Consider the following 15318-nt stretch of genomic DNA (forward strand, 5'->3'; position numbering starts at 1 on the left):
TCCAGTTGAAGGAAGGGGCATCGTTGCGCACCCACCTTCTGAAGTTTGAGGATCTGGTCCGTCAACTCCGGGTGGCCGGCTCGAAGCTTGAAGAAAGCGATGTCTGTGCAGCATTAAGTTTGACTCTACCAGAATCCTACGATCCCCTAATGACGGCCCTTGAAAATCTCCCGGAAAACGAACTAACATACGAGGTGATGAAAACCCGGTTGCTGAGCGACGAGTCGAAGCGTTTGGACAGGATACATACCAATGATGAAAAACCCACGGCATTCGCTGGAGATCAACGTAAAAAGACAACAAGCTCCAAGTTTAACGGGAAGTGCAACGCCTGTGGCAAACGTGGCCATATGATGAAAGATTGCCGAAAGAAGACCAATGCCAACGTTGCCGACGGACGAGTTAACGAGTCAAGATCGGTTGTTTTCATGGCGGATACTGAAGGCAACCGAAAGCATAACAGCGATAAGATAGAGTTCCTTTTGGATTCGGGGGCCAGTGACCATATGGTTAATTCGAAGCAGCATTTCTCATCCGTTGTAACCTTGGATCGACCGGTGTACATTGATGTGGCAAAGAGCGGAGAATCTCTGGTGGCCAAAGAAGCCGGTTCAATCATTGGAAAGAGCAACTATGGTGTTGTGATGCATGCAAAGAATGTCCTGTACGTCCCGACTCTCAGGGAAAATCTTATGTCTGTTAAGAAGCTAACGAAGGAAGGTGTAGATGTTGTGTTCAACGAAAAGTTTGTAACGATGAAGAAGGGCGGTGAAACGGTTGCAACGGCCCATTCAAGAGGAAATCTTTACGTTGTGGAAATTGCAGTACAACGTGCCAATGCGAGTTTGCAAATCTTTGGCATCGTCGTCTTGGTCACATCAGCAAAGGTGGAATGACCACTCTGGTCCGTGAAAATCTTGCTCTTGGTGTAAGATTCAAGCCGGAGAAAATCAAGTTTTGTGATGCGTGTGTCCTGGGAAAACAAAGTCGGGATCCGTTCAATGGCACAAGGGATAAAGCTAATCGACTGTTGGAGCGAGTACATTTCGATGTGTGTGGACCGATCGAACCAGCGTCATGGGACGGGCGCCGTTATTTTGTTACGTTCATCGATGATCAGTCCCATTTTACTATGGTATACCTGCTGCGGAAAAAGTCAGAGGTATTTGACAAATTTCAAGAATTTGAGGCGATGGCAACGGCAGCGTGTGGAACAAAACTTTCAAAACTCACTGTGGACCAAGGACGTGAATACTGCTCAAATATCCAGAAGGAGTATTACCGAGCAAAGGGAATTCAAGTCGAGCCAACAGTAGCCTACTCACCCCAGCAAAACGGAGTTGCGGAAAGATTCAATAGAACTCTGATTGAAAAGGTACGTACGATGCTGATTGGAGCCAATGCGCCGAAGTCGCTATGGTGTGAAGCTGTGCTGTCTGCCGTGTTTATAATCAACCGAAGTCCGACATCAGCGTTGCCAAAGAACGTCACTCCAGCTGAGTTATGGTACAGGAGAAAGCCAAGCTTAGAGAAGGTGCGTGTCTTTGGGTGCCAAGCCTTTGCGTGGATACCGAATCAACATAGGAAGAAGTTGGATGCCAAAAGTCGTCAACTGTTCATGGTCGGATATGCACCCAATGGCTACCGACTATGGGACAAGAATGCTCGACATATCGTGATTGCTCGTGATGTCAAGCTTAACGAGAGCTGCTTCCCGTGGGCAATCAAAGCTGCAGATCATACTGAAGAAAGACTGGTGGTACCCTTGATTTACGAGCAAGAGGGGGAAGATGAAGTCGAGCAATCTGCGGAGATTGTCCAGAAGGATCCGAACTACAGTGATGATGAAGCCCTGACCAATGACAAAAATGAGTATGAAGATGCAGCGGAACCAGATACCTTCGTGGTGCAACCAGGTGACTCCGCGCTCCCTTCGCACTTAGATCTGGACATGTCTTCCGGCCAAAGCGGCGAGCAGTCCACGAGGCGCAGCGAACGGGAGCGCAAATTTCCCGGTAAGTTTCTCAGCTACCTTACCGGCTTTAGAGCGAATACTGTTGGTTCTCCCTCCTCATCAGATGTCCCTGAAAAATACAACGAGATTGATGCCCGAGAGGATCGTGATCACTGGTATCAAGCAGTGCAGGACAAGCTCGAATCCATGGTGACCAACCATGTATGGAAGCTGATGGACTGTCCAGTCGGAGTGAAACTGCTAAAAACGAAGTGGGTGTTTCGACTCAAAGAGGACGAGACCGGACAACAGGTTCGTTATAAGGCACGATTAGTGGTTAAGGGGTTTCTTCAACGCCCTGGCATCGACTTCGACGATACGTTCGCCCCAGTAGCCAAGCTGTCCACAGTTCGGGTGGTGTTAGCCATTGCTGCTCATCACAGATTCCATGTACATCAAATGGACGTCAAGACGGCTTTTCTCCATGGAGTACTGAAGGAGAATCTGTACATGGGAGTTCCTCAAGGCGTTAAAGCAAAAGAAGGCAGCGTGTGCAAGCTGCAAAGATCGTTATATGGGTTAAAGCAAGCACCTAGATGTTGGAATGACAAGTTTAATTCGACGCTACTGAAACTTGGATTTCGCCGATCCAATCATGATTACTGTCTCTACGTGTCTACCATTAAAGGCGATGAGATTTATCTGGTTCTTTACGTCGATGACCTTTTGATAGTTGGCCGGAGCATTCGAACAATTGAAAAGTTGAAACGTCGACTTTCCGATGAGTTTAAGATGACTGATTGCGGAGAACCAAGATTCTATCTGGGCATACGACTCGATTACAACCGTGACAGTGGTGACCTGAAGCTGTCCCAAGATTCTGCCATTACTGAAATTCTGGAGAAATTTGGTATGTCCGATTGCAACCCTGCCAAGAGTCCAATGGAGAAAGGACTTCAGCTGAGCCGCGAAGGAAGTGGTACTGTCCAACCATATCGAGAGCTGCTGGGCAGCATTATGTATTTAATGTTGTGCGTTCGTCCTGATCTGTGTTATCCAGTGAGTTATATGGGAAGGTTCCAGCAAACACCAACGGAAGATCATTGGCAGACATTGAAGCGGATCATCAGGTACCTCAAAGGAACGACCACCATGGGTCTACGTTATAAGCGAGAGGAAAGCAGCAAGCCACTAGTAGGATTCGTTGACTCAGACTGGGCCTCGGACACAGAAGACCGCAAGTCGGTGACCGGTTTCCTGTTTAAAGTCCACGGTTCAACGGTTTCCTGGGCAAGTCGGAAACAACCAACGGTGTCAATGTCCTCGAGCGAAGCGGAATATATTGCACTAAGCGCAGCTGTATCTGAAGCAGTCTGGTTGGCTGGAGTTCTGGAGGACTTGAATTGCAAATCACCAGCGGATCCCGTACAGATATATGAAGACAACCAAGGCTGCATTGGACTAGCTAAAAATGCAGAGTCGAAGCGGGTGAAACACATCGACATCAAGCACCATTTTATCAAGGACCATGTTGCTGCCGGGACCATCAAGTTGAAACCAATCTCTACTACCGAGCAGCAAGCAGATCTGTTCACAAAGGCAGTGGACGTTACACGATTCCAGTTCCTGAGGAGCAAGATCGGATTCAGCAATTGAGAGGGGGTGTTGTAGATCTAACAATCAGTGATCCCCGATAAGCTCCATCACAGCAACCAAAGTTTGTAACACTTCACTTTTTCTCAGCATTCCTAATCAAACCGTCAACTTTACAAGACATAAAATAAATCTCTTCAAGCATTAACCATCAAGCATTATTTCACTTTTCCGGCTTTGAAGTATCACACATCAATATAAACAAAATGAGATTATACCGAAAACGTATTAAGTGAACTACTATCTACCTTCAAACTTCGAGAAAATAATGTATCTCTTTTATAACTATCGAAAAAGTCGATGTTTGTTAGGGCAAAAATTACTTTATAGAGATAAGTGACTTTTCACCTACGCACACTAGTAAACGTGCAAACCCGTGTAAAGTTGCTTTTATTTCCTCCAAACTGTAAATCATCGCATCTCGTTGCATCGACTTTTATCACTTTTCACCATTTTTGGTCGATTGTGTTTAGCAGCTTCTTCCGATTTCTGATCACGAATAAAAAAATTATTCAGAAACAAGTTTAAAACATATAATGGGTGTTCAACTGAATATTTGTCCTGCTGCTAAAAACATAGCAACATAGCATAGTAAATATTCCCCTCAACTAGTTGCACTAACACGTTCGTACGTAAAAAGGTCTATATCAAAAAGAAATAGAATGAAGAATAAGCCCTTTTTGCTGTTTACGTTAGTGAAAGGCGAAACTTGACTTCATCTTGATGAATGGGCGAAATCAAAGTTGTCAACAAAATAAACATAAAAAGCAAAGGGCGTACTCCGATACAATAACGTAAACACGGCGTATAGTAAATGGCGATACTGTCGAGCAGATGAAAACAAGGCGCATATTAAACACGCTTTTTTATTTTACTCTAAATTGAGCAACTTTGGCTCAGTTTTATATTGTCTATTAAAACGTCAAAAATCGAGTAAGTTTCGTTTACCGAACTGAGTAACAGTTACTCAGATTGTCATAATTTTCTGCTTTACTCTTTTTTTGAGTGGTATTGAAAACATTTAAAAACGTTTCGCTAAAAATAAGTTGTTGTTTGGAAAAACGTGTTTTATTGTTGTTTGAAAAAAGTTTTTTTTATTTGTGTATTAGAGTTCCTCCAAATATGAGAATGGTTATGGATTTTTTGGCATGTCTACTATTTAAAACCTCGGTTGACATTGCACGTTTCGTTTCGAGCAACTCGAACAAAAATAAATGATCGCTGGAGGGGGGGGGGGGCGTTATATTTCGTTTCTCGTATTTTTATCGACTCTGCGGGTTGGATGAGCCGCAGGACTAATGACAATGACAGCTCCTTTTAAGCCTAAAGCATAACTGGCAGTATGTGACATACTCGAAAATAGCGAAAATCGTTCGAATCGAGCTGCACAATGCCACCCCTCAAGTCACAGTTCCCGGTTAACAGTGAACCGTATTGAGTAAATTAGAGTTACTTACAAGCATAAGAGTAACTCAAATAAAAGCTATCTTTCCCCTCGGATTTTTCGCGACCAATCGAATAAACAGTGCGGATGGTGTTATTAGAATTATTACAATAACAAATGTAATCACTTTCATTTCTGGTCTTGTCAGAGTTGTCAGTGGTATTCGGTATAAAGGTAAATAACGCGTTTTGTTGGATTTAACGTTTATAGCATACGACCCTGGATAGTTAACATCGATGCCTTTTGCGTGTTTTTTTTTTCAGTGTATTCGAAATTCGTGTATTGGGTAATATGCCAGCTACATTTTAAAATCTTCGACGCCGTTATTGGTTCGGGCTCGAACCAATTTACAACTTTGAGTAACACTTTAGAAATAACTTAAAAAACGTCGAATATTAGCATCAGAATATATACTGCTTTTACTACTTGAATAGTTTTGACATTCGCTCATATTACGCAAAAATGAGTAAATACGGCTATGGGGAGAATCTGAGTAAATATTACTCAGTTCAAAAATTAGTGTTACTCAGTTTTTGACGTTTAGCATAGAAATATAAAACAGAGTAGATGTTACTCAGTTCAGGGTAAAATTGAAGGAGCGTGTGGTGAATACTCAAGTTTGTTTCGTCTACACGCTCACTCTGGGCTACTCTGCGGCTGAGTTGAATTTTAATCATTTTTTTCAGTTGTTCGAAGATGTCAAAAAATGAGTAGAATTAAATTGATCATGGCGGCAAATTTACTCAAAATTGGGTAACTGGTGCTTGCGTGTTGTTTTTGTTTTTTTTTTGCAATTAAAAGCAAACAGCAAACCAAGCAAACCGGAAAGGAGGAAATAGAAATGTTTAAAATTAGTTGTTATCGGTAGGTAATTCATAATTTGAAATAATTGGCTGCAACTAATGGCAATTTTTCTTTTTCACCAGGACTCGTTGGTTGGATATACGGCGAATAAATTCAAAGATCTCCCGTGTCCCGGCGAACAAAGGTAAATTTCTTGCAATAAGCCTTTTTTTTAAATAAAATTCAGTAAAAATGCAAAATATAATAATATCGAGTCAATAATGATATTTTTTCCGAAATTCCCTCATTGAAGCTTAAAGTACTCATTTTTAAGTCGAAAATGAGTAACTTTTACGCATCGCGCGTCAGGTTTAATATGGGTAACATTTACTCAATTTTTATAACATTCGGTGGTACTCAAAAATGAGTAAAACAACTTCTACTCAATTTTGAATACATACGGTTTTAGCGAAACTGATTAGGTTTTGACTCAGTTTTGGGTTATCCAGAGTGAGCGTGTAGTTTTAAATAAATGTGTAACTGTCAAACGAATTTTCAATGGCGTCTGCTTTTAGCAATATCGGCTTGTGTGCTAATTTGATACAAAAACGTGAATTTTATGAAAGTAATCTGTTAAAGTGATTAATTTAATGGTTGGTTATAATAATCACCTCATTTTTGGTTGCTATTGGTTTTCCCTTATACAATGGATGTACCAGCTCCACCAAATGGTAAGCATTTTGCATCGATTGTTTTAAGTGTCTTTCACAGTGGTCATTGAAAATTTTTCTTATCAGATATTGAATTGAGAAACATCATTGACAAACTTGCGGAATTTGTTGCCCGCAATGGTCCAGAATTTGAGTTAATGACCAAATCTAAACAAAAAGGAAATGCTAAATTTGCTTTCCTTCACGGCGGTGAATACTACAACTACTATCAATACAAAGTGGCTACCAAGCAGCAGCAAAGTGAGTTTTATCAATACCTATATTGCCGCTTCAAGCATAACTGTCCCATATTCTGTGCAAACCTTATGGACGCTGGGACAGTTTTGCTTGGAGCGGCAGTATATAACTTATATGGCAAATATAAATCTTGAATTGCAGTTATGCAACAACAGGGAGGCCACCCATCTGCACTGATGGGGCAGCAAATGAATATATTTGCTCAGCAACAGCAGCAATCTCAACAACAAACTCAAAACAATCAGATGCCTCAAATATGGTCTAATCCCCCACAACAACAACCGCAACCACAACAGCCAGTCATAACTCCCCAAATTGCTGCTCAAATTGAATCCATCGCAGCACAACAAACCACATTAAGGGAACAAATTCGTCAGTCGGAGCTGAACCTTCAAGCCCAACACGGAGTATTTTTTATTAAGGATAACGTTAATTACATAGAGTCACGCAGTGTGTATATTATAGGTGTTACTACAACAACAACAAGTCCAAATCGATGAAGCTGTAACACGGGCCCAGAATGATGCCTTGGTGAAACAGGCTGATGATCATAAAATTTCTTTAAGTGAATTTGATGCAAAGTTACAACCTATCGTTGACTCTTGTACAAAGGACAGTATATCCAATGGTACGTAAGAATGCATTTTGTTTAATACTTCCGTCTCATCACATTACAATTGTCTTCCACTTTCTATAAAACAATTATTCCCTAAGGTTTTATGTGAGGGCGCGCTTGCTTTTGATATCAAACGCTGTCTGTTTGATATTTTTCAATAATAATATCCTCATTCCCTCTGTTCACAATACAATTGCACTTCCATATATACAAGACGCCCATTAGCTAAATTTATGTTTCTTTCCTAGTTATAATATGCTCAATTTTATATACATAACCATCTATATTATCATTATTTTCATCAATAACAAATATCAATCTACATATATTTTTTTGTTAATTACAATTTTAGGAAAAGGCTGGATTTTACAGCATTGTACCGATTCGGGAAAATGTCAAATTATTTCGCAGTATCTTTTGAGAAAGTAATTAGAAGTGTTCTAACATTTTTTTCTATGTCATACATTTTGTCTACAACAAGCAACTCAGATATCCTAATATTACCTATTCGTTCGCGATCTACGCCAGAAATGACGAAGATAAACATGACAATCATAGTCTAACGCCAAGTTTTCATCAAGCTACATGCTTCGAATTGTTGGAATGGATGATTGAAGATGGTGACGTTTTTGACTGCGCTATTATACTAAAGTATTTAATATTGAATCGCCCATACACACGAGCACAAAAAATAACATGGCGTCATTTCACAATAAATCATCTTAAATGATCCATTGATACGGTACCTGGCGCTAGGCTGTATTGCTTTTGCCTTCCTCTGACGGACCGACCGACGGAACATGCTTTCTCTATGACTAGACATTCAATATTTCAATTCGTTAGTTGAAAGCTTTCGGAAAGATGTTAGAGGTGAAATCCGAATTTTTGTTTTTCGATCTTATCTATTTATAGGGCGTTAATAGCTGGAGTTTTATTTGCGCAAAAATTACATCTGATATATTTAGTTAATGATGTTATTCATCACTGGTAAGTTTCGAAAACATTCTTTCAATGTTTCGTTCGCAAACAAAAGTTTCGTTCAGTCGAAGTTCATTTTTGGATTGGATCGCTTGAAACGGATACTAAAAAAAAAATTATTCACTCATAAAGTGCATAGCTGTCCGTTCGCAATTAATTAATAGCATATGTCAATTCCAATAGTCAAGTATTTATATATTTAGTTAGTTAAATAATCAAATAGCCTCAAACAAACAAACAAAAATGATAGTGAAGTAGAAATCTAATCTGCAAAATTTTTCGAAAGGGTATTTTATTTTATTTTTTTTATGAAGAGCAATCGATCCAATCTTCGTATTCATTTGCGAAATTTTTGAACACGTTCTTTTCAAAATATACTTAGTAGTACATCTTACAGCATCCGAAAACGGACAGATGAGCTAAAGAAATGCTTGGAAAGTGCCGTGATTCCAATGTTTTGTAATGCACAAATCAGTAAGTGTTTTTGCTATTACCAAAGAACCCGGATATTTAAACGATTGCTTTGCAGCTGCCGCTACTGATGAACAACACGCCAAGCTCAGCAAGCTATTGTCACTGTGGGAATCCAAAGGAAACTTTTTCGACGCATGCGTCATCTCGAAATTGAAATCACCGCCATCATCCCTACAAGAGTACCAAAACTCGCTACTCACACAGTATGCAGCCGTTGTGGCACAGATTACCCAAAACACAAAAGTAACTTTTGATAAGTAAGTATTGCGCAACTATCAACCGATAGAAGAAACAAATAATGATTAAAAATCGTGTTGCTTCAGTTACCAACAACAGCATCAAGCGTTTGTACAACATGCTACTCAACAACTAGCATTACTCGAGAAGCAAAAGCAGCAAATTGAGCAACAAGCAATCAAAGCTGCATTGGTAGCTCAGCAAAAACCCACTGGACCGATCCCGCTGTTGCCAGAGCTATCTGTCGCAGCGTCGAACAATGGAATTGGTTCAGTTAACAGTCTACTGTCGAATAACCGTGTAGCTGATCGTGAAGTATCTATTCCATCGCTGTTGGATCAAAGCATCAACTTTAATCTGCTATCAGGGGCTATACAAAATTTGCAAAATCTGAATGTTCAAGGGCAGAATAATCGAAATAATGACGGTGGAACGAACAACCCGATCGGGCCTGATCGCAGTGGAAATTATACGGTAAGTCAAAGATCATCGCTGTCATTCATTGATGGACAAACCCATTATACAATACATTTTACAGCACTCTAATGACTCAGGTGACGGTAATAACAACAATAGCAACAATAATGGCGACTATTCGCAACCGCCACCAGGTTTTCCTATCCCGGATATGTCAAGGCCACCACCTGGAATGCATGATTTTAATTATGATTCACGAGACAACGAACCATTGGATGATGGATGCAATGATTACGACGACAATCCGGATGACGAAGAAGATCGTTGTGACAACGATGAGCTGAACCAAAACCGCGAAGATGTAGATGAAGAGTTCAAAGAAGAAAATCGGTCTCCCAGCCCGGAACAACTCACGCCGTCGATACCATATTTTGAACTTCCAGCCGGTTTGATGGTACCGCTAATCCGTCTAGAAGATTTCAACTATCATCCTTTAGATCCAGATCAGATCCGTTTACCTCCGCCGGCACCTCCCAACGAGCGACTTCTGTCTGCAGTAGAAGCTTTTTATGCCCCACCCAGTCATGAAAGACCTCGCGACGGAGAAGGTTGGGAAAAGCTCGCACTGTATGAATATTTTAAAGTTAAAAATGCGTCTCGTAAACAGAAGGAGGAAGAGATTGAAAGTGGATTGCGCGAAAAATCTCGTTCTCCTTCACCAATCGAACCCACTTGGTTGAAAGCAACAAAAAAACTGAAAAAACGTGTCTACAGATCACGCAGCCGTAGTAGATCAAAGTCTAGATCACGAGATCGATCACGTTCAAGATCGCCTCGGCATCGAATGCGATCTCGATCACGGTCTAGATCGAGATCACGGTCACCTCGTCGAGGACACAATAGAAGTCGCTCGCCTCGAAGAGAACGAGAGCGTTCTAGGGAGCGACGATCACCTACTCCACCAAGCTTTGGCGGTAGTGGTTTTGGCAGTAGTTTTATCAGTAAAATGAATCCCGCACCTGCTGTTGAAGCAAAATTACCACCTATGATAAAACCTACAATTGGTCCGGCTGCTGGAGGGATGCTGCAAGGTATTGTATCTAATGCTGTAAATGAAGTGTGGGGTGGAAATGACCGAGAAGGTTTAGGATCTTTCACCGCGAGGAATTCCGATCCGTATGAAAGTTTTCGCAAGAATAAAGGAGCTGCTTTTATAACACGTATGAAGTCCCGAGCGGATGATAGATAAGGGGAAAACTCAGGAGAATGGCCGGCATTCGTAAAATGTCCCGAACTAGCAGTTAAATAACTCATGGTCGTGATTGTAAAACAATGACTCGGATCATAAAGCATTTTAATAAACAGCGAAGTAAAAATAGCAAGTTAGTACGTTTTACTGCATCTGTTTAGCAATCCCTGGACTCAAAAGTATGATTAATAATAATCATTCGCTATTACTAATGTAGAATTCGTTTTTACGGCAGGACTATACCGTCCCGGACTTCAATTTGCAGCTGAAAAAAACACTCCGAGCAGTTGCAATGGTGTGCGTAATACCAGAGGTAGCTGTCACTTTTGTTCTGGTCATTATCGCCATTGTCTTTTTGTCGCGTTCGTGCTACTGTACGAAAAATTTGCCAATTTACTAAAAATTGACAAAATAAAATAAACAAAATCCAACCTGATGTTTAACACGCGGAGAACGATTATCAAAGCAAACCGATTTTGACATATTTTTTTTTATTTTGACACATATGTGTGAATGTATTGGTGTCTTCATAACTGCACTCTGTTTCTTTCACGGACTGTCCGGGACAGAAAAACGGTAGTCCGGGATAGTCCGAAAAATTAAAAAAAAACAGCAAAAGGACACTTCTGCAACTAACACATATTTGTCGTTAGGTATAAAAAGCAACAGATTTCTGATCATGGCGAGACTTTCTCCTTTTTATAGCGCTAAACAATCAGCTTCATAATTAAACCGATAATCGATTGAACTGCGATGGTATTATTGGATGCGAATGCTTCTGGGAATCCTACGCGTTAATAACTGTTCATAAATAATAGGGTTTTATATCTAGAATTTCTACAGACGAGTCGTTGTGTCGAGTCTGCAAAAAAACTTCAGTTTCAATAGACCACAAAAAATTTCATCAAAACATACATATAACAGAGGGCGTTTGTTCATTAGAAAAAAACTCAAGTCTTGATATGGGCTGTAGGCGCTACGATTCTACTGACACTAAGGCCGATAACATAGTGAACGCGAAAAGCGTCTCGATGCGATTCGCCTTGCCGTGGGTCCATGACTTATGGCTGTACATTTACCAACGACAAGGCGAATCGCGACGCTTTCCGCGTTCACTATGTCATCCCTTAGTGTCAGTACTCAGTAGGATCATAGCGCTAGCGAAATAACTATAGCTAGCTATAATGGAACAAGAAGTTGTTTTTTTTTTATATATGTACTCGGATTTGCGATTACTGTGACAAGGATCAGTCAGGCATGATCAATACATGCAACGCGCAAATACCTGATATTACATTGGATTTGAGCACATTTCGTAGTTGCTCCTCCGTGATGGATCTGAGCTAGTGAAGGTGCACAAAGAACCGTATATGGCAACTTGGGATTAGTGTATACCATCTTCAGTGTATAACAATTCAGTAGTTTCCGCTTTGTATAAATCGATAACGGCGCCAGCCACGTCCTTACGGTCGTAAAGGTGAGGAAGGATGTTGTAAGGAAAGAGCTGTAACAGTAGTCATACTACAACAGTTCTCATTAATGGACGCAGTAGTCTAGTTCTACTACAAAAATAAAAATAAAACAGTCGTTGTTGTTGGAGACCGAGTTTCCCTCTGCATTTCCACGACTGCGACGGAAAGGAAAGGTTTGTGTCACCGTGGTAAGTGACCAAACCGAACAATGTTGCGCGCGAAGTTAACTCATTACGAAGACGAACGATGAGTATCTCTCTTGTCAAACACCGCGAACCTATGTGAGCAGCGTGCCCGAAGACCATTTATCTCTAGAAGCACTTGGATAAGTGTTTAACTATCTGTCAATTAGCAATCACCATGTTCCTCCAGCAAGCAGACGCGGTTCTTTGAAAAGTATACAATGCATAGTCATTAGATTAATCACGATACTTATCGACCGAACAAAACCTACTTCGATTTGCGATGCGCTTATACAAAAGCAACGCGCGAGCAATCAGACTAAGTCTATATTTGAATCTCCTCGACGGCGTCGGAACGGAATGTTTTTGTCATGTTATTATTTTCTTGTCAAAACGACGCGACCTTATGCGAACGACGCGCACGGAAAAACCATCCGCAACCCGAAGTATCCAAGTATTTCAATATTTAGCTATCACCAATCCCGAATATCTTCCAGGAAGCAAATGCACTTCAGCAGATGCGGTCCTTTGAAATACATCGCGTAATCATTAGTGTTGTCACCACTGGCGTAGCGTGGTGGGGGCGGCGGGGGCGGTCCGCCCCGGGTGTCACCCTCTAGGGGGTGACACCCATGAGGAAAATTTTTCATATGTGTCACCTTCAAAATGGTGATATTCGTGAAATTAACTATCAATTAGGTGGAGGTCGCAGTGAAACGTTTGGAAATTATATAAATTTGCTTTTAACAGTATAATCTCAACAATTTTTTCAAAAATGGGCAGATTTAGTACAATTGAAAACGAACGTGCTAACTCACACAATTTTGGATAACAAAATGGTTTCACTGCAACCTGGAGGGGGTAACACCCAGAGAGAGAAAGGGGTGACACCAAACTCTTCCGCCCCGGGTGTCACCCGGTCACGCTACGCCACTGGTTGTCACTATATTCATCGACTAAACGAAATTTACTCCGATCAGACTAAACGGTAATCGTAAGACATGGATAAATATCTGGGTACACCTCGCGTCACTACCTTGTTGAAGCTTCTGTAATACGGTCAACAAAGGTGTGACACGGAACGGACAAGAGAAAAGGATGATGACAACAGCAGAAATGGCATAGTATAGCAGGCCAAGAGCGGCTGATATGGACAAATAAAAGAAGATTACGTGGGTATGTGCAGAACTTCTGTACCGAGACAAAAGTTTCAAAGTTTAAATATTCAGTGATTCAACGATGACCATCGGTTCAAACTATTCTAGCGCAGATTTGTAGGTACAGTTGCCACTGTTTGTTAGAATAAATATATGTTTACTTCCATAACATCATGTAGGGTATCGGCTCTTTATCGTCAGGTTTTACCTATTATCGCTCGGGGGGTTAATGAAGTCATAGAGAACTTCTTTTGCAGGAAGATGCTCTGCATTATGAAGGACAATCATGCAAGAAATTAACGCTCAAGGGGTTCATTTACCCCCCGGACGATAATAGGTAAAACCTGACGATAATAGAGCCGAAACCCTACGTAATATTTTATCGCATATATTGTTAGTTTGAGTTAAGAACAATTTTACTCCATTTTTTCAAAAACATAATTTTGCCTTGAATTATTTGTCAAAAAACTGTTCTCTCTTTCTGAACAATACATATTCAAAAATTTCCAGAGAAACAATAATTTATTATACTTCGACGAACTATTTAATTTAGTATTTTTTTCTAAAATCGAACTTGTTTTTCGGAAATAGCGTCCTTCATATATGGAAGTAACAACCGAAGTGGCCCCTGCTCGAACGATTTGTTAGTGTGCTTTGTCATGGTTTTCGCCTTTCGAAAATCCTTTTCCACCCTACCTGGAATCTTCGACAGGTCAAAGTATTCAGTGGAGATTCGACCACCGGAGAATCTAGGCGAACGAACCATTTCCTTAATCTTGAGCTTTTTCTTTTCTGGTTGTAAAGTTGCATTAAAGGGTTCCATCTGAGCGTGAAACATGCGCTTGATTTCGTTGATCAATCGCAAAGATTCTTCGTGTGAGATCTGCCTCATGTCTTCGCGATTTGCCAACTGGAACCTAATGTTGTCAATTTCTTGTACCAAATGTTCAAAACCGTCTGATGCATGGTCTCGCTTTTTTTCAAGATTCTGCGATTGATTTTCTATGACACAATCATCTTCATCGATGCAAATCTTACACGGTTTTATAGTAGATTTTTGGTTTTGTACCTTCGATTTGAACTGCTTTGGGTGTTTTTGCTTTCGACGCCCATTATCGCTTGAAGTGGGTGGACTTCTACTTCCGATATCAACGATCGATTTTCTCGGTCGGCTCGGAATCAAAGGTTTATTGCCGCTGCCAGGCCGTCTGATGCTCAACGGAGTATTATCTCGCCGCTTTAGCACTTTTCCGCTGGTGGTTGGACGCATTCTTTCCGGATACTGATTATCCAGCAGATTGTGGTTGGCAACAGCTTGTGCCAGGCTTGAAGGAAGAATCGGTGCAGTTTTCGGTCTAAGGTCCAGCTGACGATTCGGTTTTCGTAGGCTATTGTTCTTCACATATTGGTGGCCAAAGTTCGTCTGATGTGTTAGCATATATGCCTGTCCGATGGTTCAAACAGTTATAGCCATATGCCATGAAGCAAATTTGGAGTAACTCACCTTCCGACAGGGACTATCACGGAAAAAATCACGGAAAATTTTCATTCCAGTGTTAGTGGCCATCCCAAAGTGAATAGAAATTCAAGTAATTGAGTAAGAAATAAAACGAAGAGATTTCATCCAACAGCACTGCAAAAATTTGACAAAATTTTCATCGCAGCCAACTTGATCGATTGTTCTATCGATTGCCAATTTAACCCAACTGCTTTCAGCACCTGTATTGACTCACG

The 15318-nt window shown here is 40.9% G+C and overlaps 2 protein-coding genes across 2 annotated transcripts; one reads left to right on the top strand and one right to left on the bottom strand.

The window, feature by feature from the left end:
- The first annotated feature begins 6374 nt into the window (after nucleotides 1-6374).
- LOC129724014 (calcium homeostasis endoplasmic reticulum protein) lies at nucleotides 6375-10906 on the top strand. Its single transcript, XM_055678593.1, has 10 exons — nucleotides 6375-6565; nucleotides 6632-6805; nucleotides 6944-7209; nucleotides 7268-7430; nucleotides 7771-7843; nucleotides 8331-8405; nucleotides 8794-8870; nucleotides 8926-9127; nucleotides 9194-9581; nucleotides 9646-10906. The coding sequence occupies exons 1-10, from the start codon at nucleotides 6541-6543 to the stop codon at nucleotides 10771-10773; spliced, it is 2571 nt and encodes an 856-aa protein (XP_055534568.1). The 5' UTR covers nucleotides 6375-6540; the 3' UTR covers nucleotides 10774-10906.
- Nucleotides 10907-14087: 3181 nt separating this feature from the next.
- On the bottom strand, nucleotides 14088-15287 carry LOC129724015 (uncharacterized). The gene is made up of 2 exons (XM_055678594.1): nucleotides 15089-15287; nucleotides 14088-15028 (listed from the first exon to the last, which is right to left on the bottom strand). The coding sequence occupies exons 1-2, from the start codon at nucleotides 15149-15151 to the stop codon at nucleotides 14147-14149; spliced, it is 945 nt and encodes a 314-aa protein (XP_055534569.1). The 5' UTR covers nucleotides 15152-15287; the 3' UTR covers nucleotides 14088-14146.
- Between the last annotated feature and the right edge of the window lie 31 nt (nucleotides 15288-15318).

This window comes from Wyeomyia smithii, chromosome 2 (genome assembly GCF_029784165.1).
Source record: "Wyeomyia smithii strain HCP4-BCI-WySm-NY-G18 chromosome 2, ASM2978416v1, whole genome shotgun sequence".
Lineage (NCBI taxonomy): Eukaryota > Metazoa > Arthropoda > Insecta > Diptera > Culicidae > Wyeomyia > Wyeomyia smithii.